The following is an 18,583-nucleotide window of genomic DNA, read 5'->3' as shown; positions in this document are numbered from 1 at the left end:
CCTGAGGAGCGGCCAGCCAGGAGCTGAGCACCCCGAGCACAGGCACCATCTGTCTACCCTCGGGGGGCCCAGCGCCCCGCCCACAGGGGCAATGGGCAGCAGTCTGCAGAGTCAACAAGCAAACAATGCAGGGTGTCTGGGTTCAGACTCTCTGTCTTGACCCCAACCCTCAGCCCTGGGCTCTTAAATCCCACCTGCCTGGACCCTCATCACCACATGCCCTGTACCAGGTCCACACCTGGTACAGAATATGGGGGCCAGGTGGTGGAGATCTTAATCCGCCTGTGATAATTATTTCTGGGTTTCTTCAGGGGGAGGGTAAAATTATCTCCACCTCTGCCCCTCTGCTTTTAAAAAGGTGACTAGATACTAAGAAAATGCAAACCAAAACCACAGTGAGATACCACTTCACACTGCCTATGATGGCTATTATGAAAAAAATGGAAAATAACAAGTGTTGGCCAGGACGTGGAGAAATGAGAACCTTTGTACATTGCTTGTAGACATGTAAAAGACTGCAGCCATCACGGAAAAGTCTGGCAGTTTCTCAAAAAGCTAAATGTAGGACTGCCCTACGACCCAGCAGTTTCACTCCTGGGGATACACCTGAAAGAACTGATAAGAGGGGCCTGACCAGACAGCACCCCCATGTTCCCTGCAGCATCCTTCACAACAGCCAACGGTGGAAACAACCCCAGTGTCCTGATAGATGAACGGATAACAGAATGTGCTGCACCCGTACAACGGAATACTGTTCAGTGATAAAAAGGAATGAAGTTCTGACACACACTACAACCTGGACGAACCCTGAAGATACTAAATCGAATGAAATAAATCAGTGAAAAAAGGACAGATATTGCATGATTCCACTTAGAAGAGGCCCCTAGAACAGGCAAACTCAGAGAGACAGAAAGCAGACTAGAGGTTACAGAGTCTGTCTGGAAAGATGAAAAAGTTTTGGAAAGAGTGGTGACGGTTGCACAAGAGTGTGAACGTAATTAAAGTCACTAAATTGTACCCTTAAAAATGGATAAAATGGCAAATTTTATGTTATATATATTTTACCACAATAAAAAATGCAAAAAGGGCGACTAGACACACTGCTGTGGACACATGGGGGTAAAACATGGCAAAGCCCGTCTGCACTCGGTCTCTGCCTATCTCAGAGTCCACCGAGCCCAGGGAGGCTAGCCCCCACACCTGTAATGGGACGGCTGCAGGCCAGACTTCACCTGGTGGGCTGTGCAGCGTTCCTAGTGAACGGAGGATGAGTCGGTACACCAGGGTCCCGCCTTCTGAGGGTCCCTCCAGGGCCTGGACCTCTTCTCTGTGGACAGGGAGCACGGCTCCCTCTCCATTTCCTCTCCAGTAAGGACTTTAGAAAAAGTCATCCCAATTTTCTATCTAAATACAATGTTTACTATAGCATTCTCTTTTTAATTTGCAAGTATAAACATTATCTTCCTGTTTCTCCCTCTTCTATCATTTTCGCAAAATAAGTGTTAACCGGGGATTAACACTATATTAATAAGGGTCAACTGGGGATTCCTCAATCCCAAATTCCCAGTGGATAGGATGAGTTCACCACCCGCAGCAACTTCCTCCTCAACCTCGAAACCTCGCCAACAACACAGTTCTTCACTTCTCCCATTTTGTAATCAGTCCCCAGGGAATGTGCAGTGACCATGTTATTATATTGGACTAAAGTCACGGGGAAATGAATTTTACACAAACAAATTGAAAAGGCAAAGCCAAAGCCAGAACGCCTCACAAGCGTGAAGTGGTCGGAGGACTTGTCTTGAGGAATCGATAATGAGAAATCACCTTGGGGTTTTCTGCAAACTTCTTCTTGGCCACCCTCCTGAGGCTTTCCTCAATCCCCTTTCTCGATTTTGCCAGGATGTCCTCTGTCTGGTCCACCAACACTACTGTGTGGCCAGTTGCTGCAGCAACCTAGAGCAAAAAAAATAAAGAAAACATGAAAGTTAAAAGAAAAAAAAAAGTACTTTCACATTCCCCATGAACTCTACCACCATTCTATTCACAATATTGAGTAAATGCAATAATAAGCCAACATTACGTAAACACACCTCTTGCCAGGCGCAGCTCTAAACCTCTAAACCCTCTATCTTGATGGCAGCAAATCCTCAAAACAGCCTTATAAGGGTCAGAAGTGCGCCCACGGTGGCACAGCAGGCAGGCAGCACCTGGGATCGGAATCCAGCTCTCAAGGCCACACCAGAACCACTTCCCTGACAGCGCTGCCCAACACGGAGCCACCAGCTCATGCGGCCACTGAAATTAAATGAAATTAAAAATCCCCTTCCTCAGCTGCACCAGCCACATCCCAAGTGCTCAACAGCCCACTCACAGCACCCACTCCCCACCCACCACCTTTCCTCCTTAGACCTGAGCATCCTGTGCAGCTCGACTCCTCAGCTTGCGTCTTCTGCAGTCTTTAAATCAGCAACAGGGAGGGAAGACCTGAATCTCTAATAACAGTGTCAAACACCCCGGTCCCCAAGAGCTATGTAGTGACAAGACTCTCATGCAAGCAGGGCTTCGGTGCTCAGTCAATTCAGGAGGGCGATTCCCCTGGCCCCCCACCCCCCACTCTCTGCCCCAGCAGAACCCCCAGGGGACGTTTGGTGAAGCCGCCCCTGTGCGCCTGGAGCCAGCTCACTTTGGCCACAGTCAGCAACAAGTCAATCCCTCTTTCATCACAGTTTGCCAACAGCTTTGATGAGGCCTTTGGAACAGGTAGTGGGGCCAAAAGTGGCTCATGGGTCACGTGACAGACAGGCGTGGAGCTGAGTTCAAGCATCAGGAAGCGGGACCTCATACGCTCAGGTATGTGGGACCTCATACGAACATAAACGATGCAGGATGCCACCACTGCTGCCCCTCAGGGTCCGAGAAGACCCTACAGAACCCCTGCTCTGAGCCTGCGAGGCCCAGGGGTGGGCAGGAAGGGGCAGGTTGGAAGGGACGAACCTGCCCGCAGAGGACAGTAACAAGGAGTTGTTAACCACCGTCATGACGTGTGATGTTTGAAACCAGGCAACTACAACTCAAAGCTGAAAACCAAGGAGGAAAAGGAACAGAAGAGCAGAACTCAGAGGCCAAGAGGTTCCAACCCCACAGCAGGGTTTCCAAAGGACGCTTTAAAAACGGGAAGACAGGTTTTGAGTGGAAATTAATTACAGCACACCCAAAGCTTCTCCCCGAGAGCTGCACAACAGCTGCAAGCCCGGGCCTGTGGGGCCTGTGGGGCCTGCGGCGGCAACACCCACAGTCCACCCAGAGTCCAACAGCCAGTGCAGGGCCAGGGGGTCACGGACACAGGCAGGCAGCGAACCACCCTGTGGGCAGAAGCCCAGGCTGCAGGCAGGCAGCTGGGTCAAAGCAAGACGCCCGCCAGTCTAGACCAGGGTTCCCCCTACATAACAACAGACCCAGGCCCATCTGCCACACAGACCTGAACCTCCCATACATTCAGTAAACAAGCGAGAGCGAATTAGAAACCGTGCAGAGACAACATGGCAGGCCTGGGACTGTTACCTTTAGACAGGCCCTTGGTGGCACTAGAGACAGACTGGAGGGTCCCACTGTTCCCTGACAGGGTGGCTCACCGTGCCTGAACTGTGCACAGTGGTGTACACTGACGCCCGCTCTCCTTCTGGGAGCCAGGCAGAGGTGCACCAATGAAAACCCCGGCTCTGGGTCTCTAAGGAGCGCTCCTGGTGGACAACACCTCACAGGGCTGTCACCCTCACTGCTGCAGGAATCGAGCATGCCCTGTGTGACTCCACTGGGAGAGGGCTCTGGAAGCTCGCGCCTGGTCTCCTCACGCTCTGTCCCATGCACGTGCCTTTTCCCTTCCCTGACTCTGCTCTGTAGCCTTTGGCTGTAGCAAGTCACAGTATGACTTATCATTACGACTATGTGCTGGGTCCCGTGAGCGGATCCCAAACCGGGGCGGGGGGGGGGGGGGGGCGCGGATCCGGTGGGGAACCCTGACACAGAAACTAAGAAAATAAATCTCAATTCCAGATGCAGCTGGTGATGAAACTGAACGGCTCAGAGATGGGCACCCTGGGGGAAACAGCTGGGGGAAATGTGATGATGATAGCCGGGTTCATTGTCCCAAGGTCGGGGGGGGAGGCAGAGGTGCGGGCTCGGGGACCTCCCCTTCTTGCTCTGGCTCTTGGGTCTGACAGGCTCCTGGAACGACACAAGTGACCTACCCGAGGTCCCTCTTAACCTCTGACCTACAACATCCTTCGAACAACGGGATTCCTCCATTCCTGCCTGCCGGGGCCCCACCCTACCTCTCCCTCCTTCACCTCCAGCAGGCATCACTCAGGGGTTTTGCTCCTCAAGGACTTGGGGCACAAAATCCAAGTACACTTGGCACAAAATAGTGCCGAAGCTGAAGGGAACAGAGACAAAGAAAGACAAGAGGGCAGAGTCCTTCTGAGAGACTTTATAATTTCACTGAGAAAACATAAAAAAAAAAAAAAAACCATCACCACCACCAATAGAAAGCTCCACATGTGGATTGTCAAATAAGACAAAACCACCAAGGATCTCGGAAGGCCGGGTAGAAGGAGCGTACCAACAACGGGCCAGCTTCCCAAGGAATAAATATTGACCTTCCAGAGGTGGGCGCCTTTTCTCTAGAGAGCCACTTTCAAAGTTACTATAATAAGGTGTGACTGTGACTGTCACCGGGCATTTTTGGTTACACAGCAGATAAGCCACAAGGCTATCCTTATAATTAACTTTTTTCAACTGCAAGCAGAACCAAACCTAGAAGAAGCACCCTCAAATATTCAAGTAAAGCAAAAGAGACGTGCATTATAAATATAAAACACTAAAATTCAACCAGGAAAATCATGGTCAAAAAGCATTTTTAGAGCCAGCCCTGATGGCCTGGTGGTTAAAGTTCGGTGCACTCCACTTCAGCGGCCTGGGTTTGCTTCCTGGTCTCGGAACCACACCACCCGTCTGTCCGTAGCCATGCTGTGGTGTTGGCTCACATAGAAGAACTAGAAGGACTTACAACTAGGGCATACAACCATGCACTGGGGCTTTAGGCAGGAAAAAAACAGAGGAAGATTGACAACAGATGTTAGCTCAGAGTGAATCTCTTCCTGCAAAAAAAAAGCATTTTCAGGCTAAATGCTGACCTCCACTCCTATCCAAAGTCCCCTGACAACACTCCCCCAGCCTCCTCCTCCCAGAAGACGACCCTGGGCAATTCAGGCCCAGCCCTGCTCCACCCTGGCCTTGACCGAGCACGCTGTAGACAGTACATGTACGCAGACGCTGGCCAACAGACAGCTAGGAAATCCAGGCTCTCCAGGCACCACTCCAGGACAGCACAATGCGTGTGTAAATGACCGTGTCAAAAAGACTGAGTGTGTAAAATGTCCATTTCCCCATCTCAACCAGAAGATACAGGAGGTGCAAGGAGGGGCCACCCCTAAGAGAGGAAGAGGACGATCTCCTTTCCCACTGACCACATTCTCACTCGAGGCCGCACAGGGCCTCGAGGGTCTGAAACAGCTGCTCCTGTGGGGACGCGGCTCTATCTTTCTCACTACCTCAAGTGTCTGGGGCATTTTCTACAATTCTGGGCTCTCCAAAATGCCTCCACTGGTATTTCCGGTCTGGTGAGAAGGTGACAATCATACACTGCACTCTCAACGGTTAGCCTTGGCAAGGTCTTTTGGGTAAACACTTTCTATCCCAGCTTTCCTTTCCTTGGTGAACTCACAGAGCTTCAGGAAACTACGACGGAAATCTGATGGTGTAGTCATCCGACAAACACAGATAGAAAGGGCATTCCTGTTTAGACCCACAGAAGATATGGTTAGGTCTGAACAGAGAAAACACAGGCGAAAAAGAGAAATTTAAGATCTCTTGAAGTATCTTCCATTTTAGGGTGAAGCTCTTTGGTGCAGGTCACAATTTACTGCACAGCAAACACTAATAAACTGTAACTGCAGCTACAGCGTAACTTCATAAACTAAATGAACAAACACATCAACACACTGTAACTGCAGTTACAGCGAAACTTCATAAACTAAATAAACAAACACACCAATACACTGTAACTGCAATTACAGAGTAACTTCATAAACTAAATGAACAAACACACTAACAAACTGTAACTGCAGTTACAGTGTAACTTCATAAACTAAATGAATAAACACACTAACAGACTGTAACTGCAGCTACAGCATAACTTCATAAACTAAATAAACAAACTAATAAACTGTAACTGCAGTTACAGCATAGCTTCACTGGTTTCACGTTAAAGGAGCATTTTCCTTCCACCCACCTGCAGAGAGCAATCTAACCGAATGCTCCAGTTCTTTGCAATCATTTTTTGCAGACACACCCTAGGGACACAGGTCAGCAACATCTTGAGGGCAACTCCATGTCCTATTTAGCTTTGCAAACCCCAGTGCCTGGCCCAGTGAGCACTCAATGTATATTTGCTGAATAAATAAACAAACGCACAAACCACGTCTAGCCCCCTGCCTGGTACCTGTCAGATGCTTAATAGAATTCCCTCAGGATGAGTCCATGTCCTTTGATCCTATCAACCTACTCCAAAAGGGCTTCCATTCCTCTCCCAGTGTGTGTGGAAACGGGCTCCTGCAGAGATGGATTCAGGAGGCAGGCAGCCTGTCCCTCAGCCCACACAATCCACCTCAGACTCAACAGCTGCAAAGCTCTCACCCCAGACAGGTTCATAAACTAAGGCAGCCCAGAACCTGGCCAGGTCGCCACAGGCCACTGAAACGCCAGCTCAATTCTTTCTGCATGATTAATGCACTTGTCTTATTTCTCCTGTGAGATCCCTGAGAGCTGGGAGAGCTTGCAGAAGTACAGGCTATCCACCCACAATGAACAGAAAGAACATGCACCTTTAAGAAGAAAAAAGCCCGACACAGCAAAACTAAGAGATGTCGTGCACTGAGCACCTACTATGTGTTTTCCAAGACTGTTTCTGAACAACCCTGCTGAAGCAGACATCATCCCTGCTGTGCAAAGGAAGGAAGGGAATTAAGAGAGGTGGAGTCCCTTGCCCAAGAGCACAGCTGTTAAGCTGTGCAGCCAGGGTTCCAATTCCAGGGCCGCCCTGTGTCCAGTCAGAGGAGTACAGGGACGCTGCCTCAGCCGCTCAGACAACCACCTCTCAAGATACAACAAAGCACCATCTTACAGAAATTTCACGTTATTGTTTTTTTGCATTGTCTTCCCCTCACCCCATGCCTTACTTAGTAACTATTATGGACTTGGTGACATCAATACAAAGTCCTCCTAAATACCTCCATGCCAGTTCCTCCCCAAACTGAAGTCCTAACTAACACACTTTAACAGTCCCTGTGAAATTGGCATCCCCGTTCCATTTTATAGACAAGGAAAACTGGGCCTTAAGAGGTTAAATATCTTGGCCAAGGTCCCAGGTTAGCAAGCGGTACAATAACACACCCGTGCAGCCTTCAGTTCAATCAAACCAGTCATTTTCACAGCAAGAAGGACTGGATAAACGAGAACACTGCTCCAGACAAGGACAGGTTCCTGTGGGAGCATCAGAGACTCAGAAGACACCCCACACACCCGGAGGGGTTGTAGCAGCGAGCAAACTGAAGTCTGGATGTGACAAGGACTGGAAGCTAGGGCCAGCTGCATCCGGGGCTAACGTGCAGGCTGTTCTTGACCCCAGCAGGCATGGCTGGGTCCAAGAAGAACAGTCAAGACAGTTCTGAGCTGGGCCAGGGCCAGGCTAGAGCCCGTCTGCCAAGTGGGAGACAGGAAACATGCCATAACCTCTGCATCTCCTTACCTGTGAAAACTGGGAGGGAGGGTTGCTGGGCGGATTAAACAATTCAGCACACTTAATGGTGCCTGGCAGATCACAATAACTTCTTTTTCCCCCAGTTTTATTGAGCAATGATTGATATACCTCACTGTATAAGTTTAAGGTGTACAGTACAGCATGATGGTTTGATATATATATATTGTGAAATGATTAGCACAGTAGGTTCAGCTAACATCCATCTTCTCATATAGATACAATAAAAAGAAAAAAGGAAAAACATTTTCCCCTTGTGATGAGAACTCATAGGATCTCCTCTCCTAACTTTCCTATGTACCGTACAGTGGTGTTAGCTAGAGTCACCATGTTGCACGTTACATCCCTAGTACTTACATATCTTATAAAGGTTGTATCTTTTGACCACCTTCCTCCATTTCCCCCCTCCCCATCCCTATGATGTCTTTTTCTATGAGCTTGTTTTTTTTTTTTAGATTCCACATATAAGTGAGATCATACTTGTTTTTCTCTGACTTATTTCACTCAGCATAACGCCCTCAAGGTCCCTCCATGTTGTTGCATAGCTTATTATTTTTATTCTAGGCAGTCCCTTCCTCCTTCTGCGAGGGTCTGAGGCCTAATACTGGATGCAGGTACAGGCTCCTAAGGCAAATTATTTTATTTTGCTTTTGATCCTACACCTTCCGATCCCAAGACTTGTTCCCTTCCTGGTTTTCATTTTCAGGTTTTCCCTTCTGTGTCCTCCCATTTTCAAAAACAGGCTAGCAACTCTCTTCATTTAAAAAGAAAGTAAGAAAAGGCGGGGGAAACCCACAAACTTCTTTAATCACCTGCAGCTGGCCTTTGCTTCACCACCAAGTCCTTCAATCACTGGGTGGAAGAGTGTATGTGGAACACAAGTTCCAGAACAGGACTTCCCGGGTCCACACCCTGGCTTAGCCACTAACTGCGTGACATTGGGCCAGTTATGCAGCCCCGCTATCTATGGTTTCCTGGTCTGTAATAAGAGATAACGACAGTACCCATCTCACAGGACTGCTGTGAGGATTCAAGAAGTCAATATGTATAAAGTGCGTGGACCAATGCCGGGCACATTCTCGTAATTCCAACTGTGCCTGAAACCAACATATTCTGTCCTAAGTTACAGTCATCAACTTGACCCTAAAACCAGTTCTCCTTGACCTTCACTAATGGTACCACTATTCTGAAGGTCACAATTTGCTGGACAACACTTTTTTTCTTAACTTCAACCCTTAATTACTATCCAAAGAAATTCTACCCATTATTCAAGGCCCATTTCAAACGCTACTCTCTCCACGCCTTTTCCTCTGTTTTGCGACCTCAGAGCTAGATTTTTACCACTCTTATTATGCTCCTTTACACCAAGGTAAACTGAGTCATTGGTCTTTGTCTAGCAATCTCTGCTTATAGATTTAAACCCCTAATGGCAGAAAGTGATTTGGTCGTTGCATCCCCAACACGGATCACGTGCCCTGCACAGGCGGCTGTCCAATAAGTAACTGCTAAGTAGCAAGTGCTCTGGAGTGTGTACTCTCCTCCTGCCACCACACTCCCCCCTCCTCTGCATGATTTCAGGGCTTCAGACCCCTGCCCAGGCGGTTCCCTCCACCAGGAAGCTCCTTCTCCCTCACTGCTGCCTGGGGAACTCCAATGCACCCTTCACAATCCACACAGGGGGGTCTCTCTCTTAGTGGAACCTCTCGCAACCTCTCGCAGAGGTGGTCACTTCTCTGCACCTCTGCTGATCTACCGCCACAGCAGATCTTTCATACGGACTCCAAACACTGAAAGAAAAGAAACAACAGAGTGTGCAGCGGGTGTGAGCCACCAGCTACCTACGGCTGCTCAGTTAGGTCACGTGGCTCAATCCCTGGGATGTGAACACGACAGGTAAATCAGAAACAAACTGGTCAGAGGCTACTTCACGTTGTAAAAACCTCACACATTTCAGAACAAAGGTCACCAACCAACGTATAGAAGAAATTCCAGACGTGAAAGATAAAAGATCACACATGGAAAAGTTGACCAACACCAACTTTTAATGATGAACTCAAGATAATAACACCCACACACCTCTCAAAAGAGACGTTGCATCATCCATGTCTTCCGAGTGTGAAGTTACTGTCCCCACGCACACCGACATGGCTGGTTCTGGCACACTCCCACGTGCAGCCGAACCAGAACTTTCAGTAAGTATCAGTTTCAATACACACCACGTAGTGCCATCCACACACAGGCCTTTGTTTACACAGACTTTTTTTACATACTTTTTTTTTTTTTGAGGAAGATTGGCCCTGAGCTAACATCTGTTGCCAATCTTCCTCCTTTTTTCTCACCAAAACCCCAGTAGACTGTTGTTATGTCGTAATTGTACATCCTTCTAGTTGCTCTATGTGGGACGCCGCCTCAGCATGGCTTGATGAGTGGTGCGTACGTCCACGCCCAGGATCCAAACCAGCGAACCCCAGGCTGCTGAAGCCGAGCGCACGAACGTAACCACTACGCCACCGGGCCGGCCCCTACATACACTTTTTTAATATCCCTTTTTCCTTACCATAAGAAGATACATCCTGATCTTCTATGTCATATATCTTAAGTGTTTAAAAGCCTTACCTTGAGGTATTTAAACCACCGAAACTTTCATCTGCAACAGGTCCTATCCCAGACACGGCAGGCAGGTGACCTGTGCCTTTATTACTGTTAGCGGTTCACGCTGTATTTCCTCCCCAGGACGGTGAGCTCCTTCAGAGCAGCAACCACGTTACCTTCCACCTGCCCCACTGTCCCGCACATGGGAGGCACTCAGTGTTCACGAAAAGAACCCATGAATAATAGATCTATTTTTAAAAAGTATCAATTTGTAAATTACTTTAGGACTAAGTTCTCAAAAAATCATGACTGGTTTTGTTGCTAGAAACTATAAGAAATTTTACATAACCTTCAAGTTATTTTAGAATTATGAAAAATCACATTATTAGTTTGAAAAGGATAATAAGGCAAAAGAGAGAGCTAATAATCAGTCTAGTCAATTACCAAGTGGAAAACAATGAAACGCAAGTCTCTCTCTGTTATTTTGGTGAGCAGATTAACCGTTTTCTGGCACTGGTGGCTGAGATGCCAGGCCAAAGGCGGACCGGAGGGCACTGCTGTGCAGCATGACCACCCCATGATTTCAAAATTGATGTGTGCTCAATCTCCGCCAGCACGTGAGCACACCCTGTACCTTTCATCAAAGGGGCTGCGGGAGAGGCCAGAGGCATGGAGACCCGTGTCTGTGTCCGTCTATGAGGGGCACATGTGTGAGCCAGGCCACTGGCTCAGGGGCAGCCTCCGACACACACCTCACTCCCTCCAACAGGGTTTCTTCTCTATCACAGTGGGGAAACTGAGGCACCTTAGCTCCTCAACTCCTACAAGGTGGGAGATTGGCAAAAGCATTTACTGTTCAGGTTTATTACCTACAGATAATCAAGACCACTGACTTTCAGAGCAGGAAGATACCCTAGAGACCATTCAGTGTGGAGGCTTTCAAACCTTTTTAGCCCTGAAATCCTTCTTCACAGGAGTGCACACAGAAGAGCACTATGTAAACAGGTCAGGGGAGGAGTTCGGGAGCCACCAAGGAGATCCATGGAGCCCTTCAAGTCCATCAGAGCAGAGCGTAAAAGCCTTTGATCTATCCACATCCACTAGGATAGCTATTACCAAAAGAACAGAAAATGAGTGTTGGCAAGAATAGGGAGAAACTGGAACCCTTGTGCACTGCTGAGGGGAATGTAAAATGGTGTAGCTGCTATGGAATACACGTTATGGCAATTCCTCATAAAGTTGAAAACAATTACATATGATCCAGAAATTCTACTTCTAGGTATATACTCTAAAGAATCAAGAGCAAGGACCATAATGGTCCTTGTTAGTCCTACATACACCACGTTCATAGCAGCATTATTCACAGTAACCAAAAAGTGGAAGCAACTCACGTGTCCCTCGATGGATGAATGGATAAACAAAATGTGGTACACAGATTCAATGGAATATTATTCAATTAAAAATATTCCAATGCGATATTATTCCTTAAAAAGGAAGGAAATTCTGACACATGATACAACATGGATGAACTTTATATCAAGTGAAATAAGCCAGTCACAAAAGGAAGAATACTGCATGATTCCATTTATATGATGTACCCAGAATAGTCAATTCATAGAGTCAGAAAGTAGAACGGTAGCTTCCAGGAGCTGGTGGGAGGAGACATGGGAAGTTACTGTTTAACGGGTATGGAGTTTCAGTTTTGCAAGATGAATTTTTTTTTCCTGTGGCTTTGAGCTGAGCACCATGCTGTCAGTCCGCTTTAGCACTTTTTTTTTTTTTTTTGCAGGGGAAGATTTACCCTAAGCTAACATCTGTCGCCAGTCTTCCTCTTTTTTCCTTCCTTCCCCACCCCCCTCAAAGCCCCAGTTCACAGTTGTGTATAGTTGTAAGTTCTTCTGGTTCTTCCATGTGAGCCGCCGCAGCATGGCTACCGACAGACGAGTGGTGTGGTTCTGCGCCCAGGAACCGAACCCGGGCCGCTGAAGCAGAGCACTTGGAATTTGAACCACTAAGCCACCAGGGCTAGCTCGCGAGGTGAGCTCTGAGGGGTGGTGGTGATGTTTCACCACAATGTGCATGTACTTAAATGCCACTGAACTGTACACTTAAAAAATGGTAAAAACGGGGGCCGGCCTGGTGGCGTAGCAGTTAAGTGCGCACGCTCTGCTTCAGCAGCCCGGGGTTCACAGGTTCGGATCCCGAGCGCGCACCAACGCACTGCTTGTCAAGCCATGCTGTGGCGTCCCATATAAAGTAGAGGAAGATGGCCACAGATGCTAGCCCAGGGCCAATCTTCCTCAGCAAAAAAGAGGAGGATTGGCATCAGATGTTAGCTCAGGGCTGATCTCCTCACAAAACAAACAAAAAAAATGGTTAAAATGATAAATTTTATGTTATGTATGTATATTTTACCACAATTAAAAACAAAAACAAAAACTTTTGATCTAATCCAACACAACACTTTCATTTTACTGAGGAAAGAAACAGGAACTGAAGCAGAAAAATTAGTCACCTAAGATCACAAACAGGCACTAGTGTTCTACCTAAAATTTAATTCTGTAAAAGGTACTTCTGTCTATATGACTTACTCCCTCAAACTCTTCAGTGGCTCCCCGTGACCAGGGAACAAAACTTAAGTTCCTTCATATGACATGCAAAGCCCTCCTCCCCAGACACACTGCCCACTGCCGCCTGACCCCCCCCCAACCCCCACAAGGCCCGTGGCTCCCCGCATCTGCCACGGCCTCGCACCTCCAGGCCTCTGCACTGTCCATGCCTTCTCCCCACCTTCAGCTCATTATCTAAGCCTGGGTATCACCTCCAGATCCTACGTAAGATCATTTCCAGATCTTACACCCCAAGATCCTCTTGGCCCCAGGCTGGGTCTCCCCTCGCCCGGGCTCCTGTAACACCCCTGCATACCCTGACCACTGCACCCACCCACCACACTGTGTTATGATCAGCTATTTAGGTGCCGTCTCCCCTATTGCAGGCCCCGGACTACACGTCATTCACCTTTGTCTTCTGAGTCCCTAGACCCCACCCGGCTGTGGTGGGCCCTGAGGAAACACTGACAGAACAAATACATCTGCTGGAAAAGCCAACATGAGTTTAGGTCTCCTGAAGGTCCAGGGCTCTTTTCATCCATGTAGCCGAGGGCCTCCCCTCACAGTGTGAAAATAATTACATTATTGAGGGCTCTCACTGAGAAACTTAGTTCCTGTGTCCTGGATGCAAGGAGACCAACCACACTCATTCTTCTCTAATGAAGCAACAATTGCACCCACATTATTCTCAACTTTCTGAGAAGGAGACGGTAGTGGAGGAGTGGACCACAAAAAGAAAGGACTTGTTTCCTCCTCCCACAGACAGCTGTTATTTTTACAATATATCAGGAGGACTCTTCAAGCACTAACTTGAGTGACCATAATTTAGATCAACCACTGAGAACTCTTGTTTTATATTACAGGGACCTACACACTGTAAGACCTTGAGGACAAGCAGTCTGCAATGGAAAAAATTTTATTTGAAGGCTATGTCCTCAGCTCCATGACTTCTCTAGCCTCGGTGGAAGGCAGGCTTAGCCAGAGAGAAATATTTTTAGACCAGGGTGCTTCAGAGCTGTAAAAATAGGCCAAGTGAACAGCACACTTGTCCAAGCCGCCGAGTACTCCAGCCGCAGGGCCAACTCAACATGCCAGGCAGAAGCACGCTCAATCCATATACGCTTGCAAACGTATCCCCAGATTTGAAGCAGCTTCTCTGAAAAACCTAACTTGAATGGTGAATTTGTGAGAACTCCATCCACAGTCCAGTGAGGTGTCCCATGTGCCCCTAACTACAGGAGGGCTGAGTTTCATCGTCACGCTCTCTCAGAAAAACTGCAGGGGCTGTGGCCTAGCGGTTAAGTTCAGTGCACTCCGCTTTGGTGGCCTGGGTTCAGTTCCTGGGTGTGGACCTACACTCCTCATCAGCCACGCTGTGGTGGTGGCTCACATACAAACCAGAGGAAGACTGGCACAGATGTTAGCTCAGGGCAAATCTTCCTCAAGCAAAAAGAGGATTGGCACAAATGGTAGCTCAGGGCGAATCTTCTTCGGGGGGAAAAAAAAAGAAAGAAAGAATTGCAAAGTTGTGTGAGCTCCCTGACACACTGAATCCTGACCTCCTCCTGATCTGCAGAATGCATGCAGTGAGTCAGCTCTCCACGCTGATTGCGCCTTGGACACAACTGTGCCTTTGCCTCAAGGCCTGGCTTTGGGATCCCATGACTGGATCTAGGGAGGAAAAAAGTCATAAATCAGCTGCATCTCTCAGAGCTGGCAACGCTGGGCTATGATGACCTCTGGCTGTGCAATACCCTGGACTAAGCCATCCGCAGAAGCTGTCTTCACCAACCTCAACAATCAGGAAAAGGCATTCTGATGAGGCTTTCAAACACCACCACCACCAAAGCCAGCTAGTTTATTCTTAAAACAGTTAAGTTCATTGGCTGGCCTCTTTTTTTAGACTTAGATATTTATATCTCAAAAAGTATTTCTAAAAAGCCAAGGAAATGGGCCTCCATTTTTAGACAAGAAGTCTGTTAAATTCACAATTTTTTAAAAAATTCAATAAACATCTGGGTTTGATAATGTAGGAAAAATAACTTCTCTCCCAGGACTCTCCCCTCCTTTCTCCCACAAATTCTGGAAAGGAGAAGTATAACCCAGTTATACTTAAGACCCTCTGAAAGATGTCACCATGATGGACACTTCTGAGTAGAGGAGAGAGACACCAATCCAACCCACTCTCTGAGAAGATAAACATGTCCATGTTTATCAGGATGAGAGGGTTTTTTCTACCAGTTTTTACTGAAAAGGACCAATTAAAAGGCTCTCACGGGGCCGGCCCCATGGCCTAGTGGTTAAGTTCTGCATGCTCCACTTCGGCAGCCCGGGTTCAGTTCCCAGGCACAGACCTACACCACTCGTCAGTGGCCATGCTGTGGCAGCGACCCACATACAAAATAGACAAAGATTGGCACAGGTGTCAGCTCAGGGTGAATTTTCCTCAGTAAAAAAAAAAAAAACAGACTCTCACAACAATGCAGGTATCAACGCCTGGTCCAGGAACCACAAAGGAAAGAGCAGGGAAAGAGCCCTCCTCAGAGGAGGGCCCAGAGCCTCTGCAGTATGGAGGAGACTGACTATGAATCCACCTGCAGACCCACATGGCGGGAAGAACAACGATGGCAATGACAGAGGGAAGATGCTCTCTGGGAAAGCTGGAGGGGCACAGGGGAGAACAGGACGAATTAACTCAGTCTTGACAAGTGAGCCTGAGTCTATTGTGGGCAGAAAAATGGCAGCAGAGCATCCAGACGGAGATGACCAGCAGGTGACTCTAATTCTGAGCCCAGAGTGGGGGAGAGGTCAAGCTGACATCGGTGGATTCCAGACACCCACAAAGGATCCGCTTGCCCATGGAGGCCACACTAACCCCCACAAGACAGCAGAGGCCAGAGGTGCAGGCAGAATATAGTTTTCTCAGCCTCAGGGTCTCTGGCCAGCAGAACAGGAATTGAGAGACCCGAGTTCCAGCCCCAGCTCTGCCTCTGACCCCTGACCCCAATTGCCATCTCTGCAGGAGTGATTATTATAATGGTCACGTGAAATGACAGAAACATCAAAGTACAAAGTGTCACATTTGTAGAGTGTTTTTTAAGTGCCAGGCTCTGTTGAACCTGAACACATAATACCCAAAAGCACATAAACAGAACACTAAGATTATCTTTCTCAACACCCACACAATTAGTCTTAAAACCTTTAGAACTGTTTGAACTCCCCATATCTCCCTATCAAATATCTTCAAAGCCAGCTAGGAGAATCTAAAATAAGAGAAGTCGTCCCTAGATTAGATCTGATGGACCTACATTTACTGAACAGTCTCCACTGAGCACGCTAGACAACTCTGAGGCCTTAGCTCCTTGAACCTCACAATATCGCGAGGCAGGTGCCATCACTCCCAAATTAGGAAAGAGGCAGAGGGGAGTTCAGTGACAGGCCCAAGGTTCCCACAGTCTGGAGAAGGGCTGACACGTCCATCCTTTCCACTTTCAAGGGCTGGACCATACTCACCAGAAACTATCACATCGCATCACGAGGTAACCCAGGGGAGACAATGAATAGAGAGCAGGCGTGACATTCCTGGTCCCAGGAGAGCCAGGCAGGAGGGGGTGCCCAAGGCAGACACGGGGAGAAGAGAGAAGGGGAAGGAAGGAAATTAGAAACTCGAGCAAAGGGCAGGCAGCAGCGAGGCTGGACGTAGGACCTGGTGGAAAAAACCCACAACCTGACCAAGGTGCCACTTCCACTCTACAATGCCCAAACGCATTCCACGGCATCCTTTCCTTGCCTGTCAGCCCTACCTCTCGTGCAGCATCTGCCGCCCCAGCCCAAGAGCAATGGCCACTCTGCTGACAGAGGCTGGTGTCACAGTCCCAGCGCATCACAAGATCAGAGGGGAATCCAGGAGAGAAGCCAGCAGCAACACCAGACACAACGGAAGAACTTCCTGACAACCACGATTGCACACCCCTGTTAACACCTGGGAACAGAAACACTCCCTGCAGGCAGGACAGTCAAAGGAGAGCTCCAGCCAGCGACTGCGCCGTCTCCTGTGATCCTGGAACTTCCCCAGGCCACTGCAGTTTTCAAGCAAACTTCAACAGAGACGTACTCACTGTAGCAACAGAAAAGAAGAAAGCTGAACAATACAAAGTGACTCCGACCACTCTCCTCGTTGGCACCAGGGATTCAGAGTTGGGGGCTGGAGAAGATGTGGGTGAACAAATTCCGCGGCTGGGGAGAAAAGAAGCTTTCGGGTCCACCTGAGTCCTCACCAAGCAAAGTAACACAAATGTCGGGGCGATGTCCGTCTGTAGCTTAGAATGTACCCCCGACACACACACACACTTCTGAGTTCTCCCCAGAAGAAATGTGCACTTTTTGCCTCTTAAGAGGGACACACACACAGAAGTTTTGGATGAGAAGAACCCAGCCCCAACCCCCTTCAAGACACGAACTCGCTCACTTCCTCACAGAAGTGTGTGTAGTGCACTAAAGGAGGGCTGTACAGAGAGCCAGGAGAGATCCAGGCCTGAAATGCCACCAGGGAGCCATGGGCTCCTCACCAGGAACTGAAGGAAAGCTCCGGGCTCTCTGGGCTCCCCAGACGAGAAAGGCAATGCACTGACCACAGCTCAGAGAGGACTCAGTCTACAAACTGAAGAAATGCACAGCCAGCAGCTTTCTTCCTATAAAGCAGAAAACAGCCTGTCCCCCCTCACGGGTCATTTAATTCTATCAACTTCCTTGCCGGCCTAAGTACCAGGCTGAAGATAAACCGGTAATCAGAACCAAGGCAGAAGTGCATAATTATGCCCACATAATGGGCAAACACACAAAACGAGTTAACCTGACTTAAATATTAACCTGCAGTCTAAGGGATTTTTTTAATGTAAAACAAACAAAAGAAATGACAGGCCAAGTGGACACTCCTGGGGAACACAAATGCACACACGGCCTGCGCTCTGATCAAATGTAACTCAGCACAGGCCTCCCTTAAATTGCTTAATTGCTTGAGAAAAGTGTCAGGCTCCCACAAAATCTATTCAAATTTTTTTCATCCTGCTCAGCACGAACTGGAACATATGGCAAAATGATAAATTAAAAAAAATTAAAACTGTAAACAGTACTACAGATTAAAATTAAAACTACAGTCATGCACCACATGACGATTCAGTCAAGGACAGACCACATATACGACAGTGGTCCCATAATGTTAGTACCATATAACCTAGGTGTGTAGCAGGCTGCACCATCTAGGTGTAAGTACACTCTATGGTGTTTGCACAAGGAGGAAACCACCTAACGACGCATTTCTCATAAAGTGTCCCGGGGTTGTTAATGAGCCATGACTATAGTTAGAGTTCAGGAGAGTGAAGATAAGCACATAACTTAAATGCCAGCCTGTGCTTGTGTCTTTAAGGCTTTACTGAGGATTTACAACGGGGGGATAAAAAGCGCCTTCCCTCTTTTCCAAGGTCCCTGAACAAACTGCGGTATCAACTGG

The 18,583-nt window shown here is 48.1% G+C and overlaps 1 protein-coding gene across 1 annotated transcript in view; it reads right to left on the bottom strand.

Annotated features, from left to right (window-relative positions):
- The window catches only part of HADH (hydroxyacyl-CoA dehydrogenase), a 40,023-nt gene that overhangs the window by 18,779 nt on the left and 2,661 nt on the right, over positions 1 to 18,583 (bottom strand). Inside the window, exon 2 of the mRNA XM_058549880.1 lies at positions 1,825 to 1,953. Within this exon, the coding sequence (XP_058405863.1) occupies positions 1,825 to 1,953 (129 nt within the window). The remainder of the gene's footprint in view (positions 1 to 1,824; positions 1,954 to 18,583) is intronic.

Source organism: Diceros bicornis, chromosome 11, assembly GCF_020826845.1.
Source record: "Diceros bicornis minor isolate mBicDic1 chromosome 11, mDicBic1.mat.cur, whole genome shotgun sequence".
Taxonomy (NCBI): domain Eukaryota; kingdom Metazoa; phylum Chordata; class Mammalia; order Perissodactyla; family Rhinocerotidae; genus Diceros; species Diceros bicornis.
This window is presented reverse-complemented; position numbering and strand designations above follow the sequence as displayed.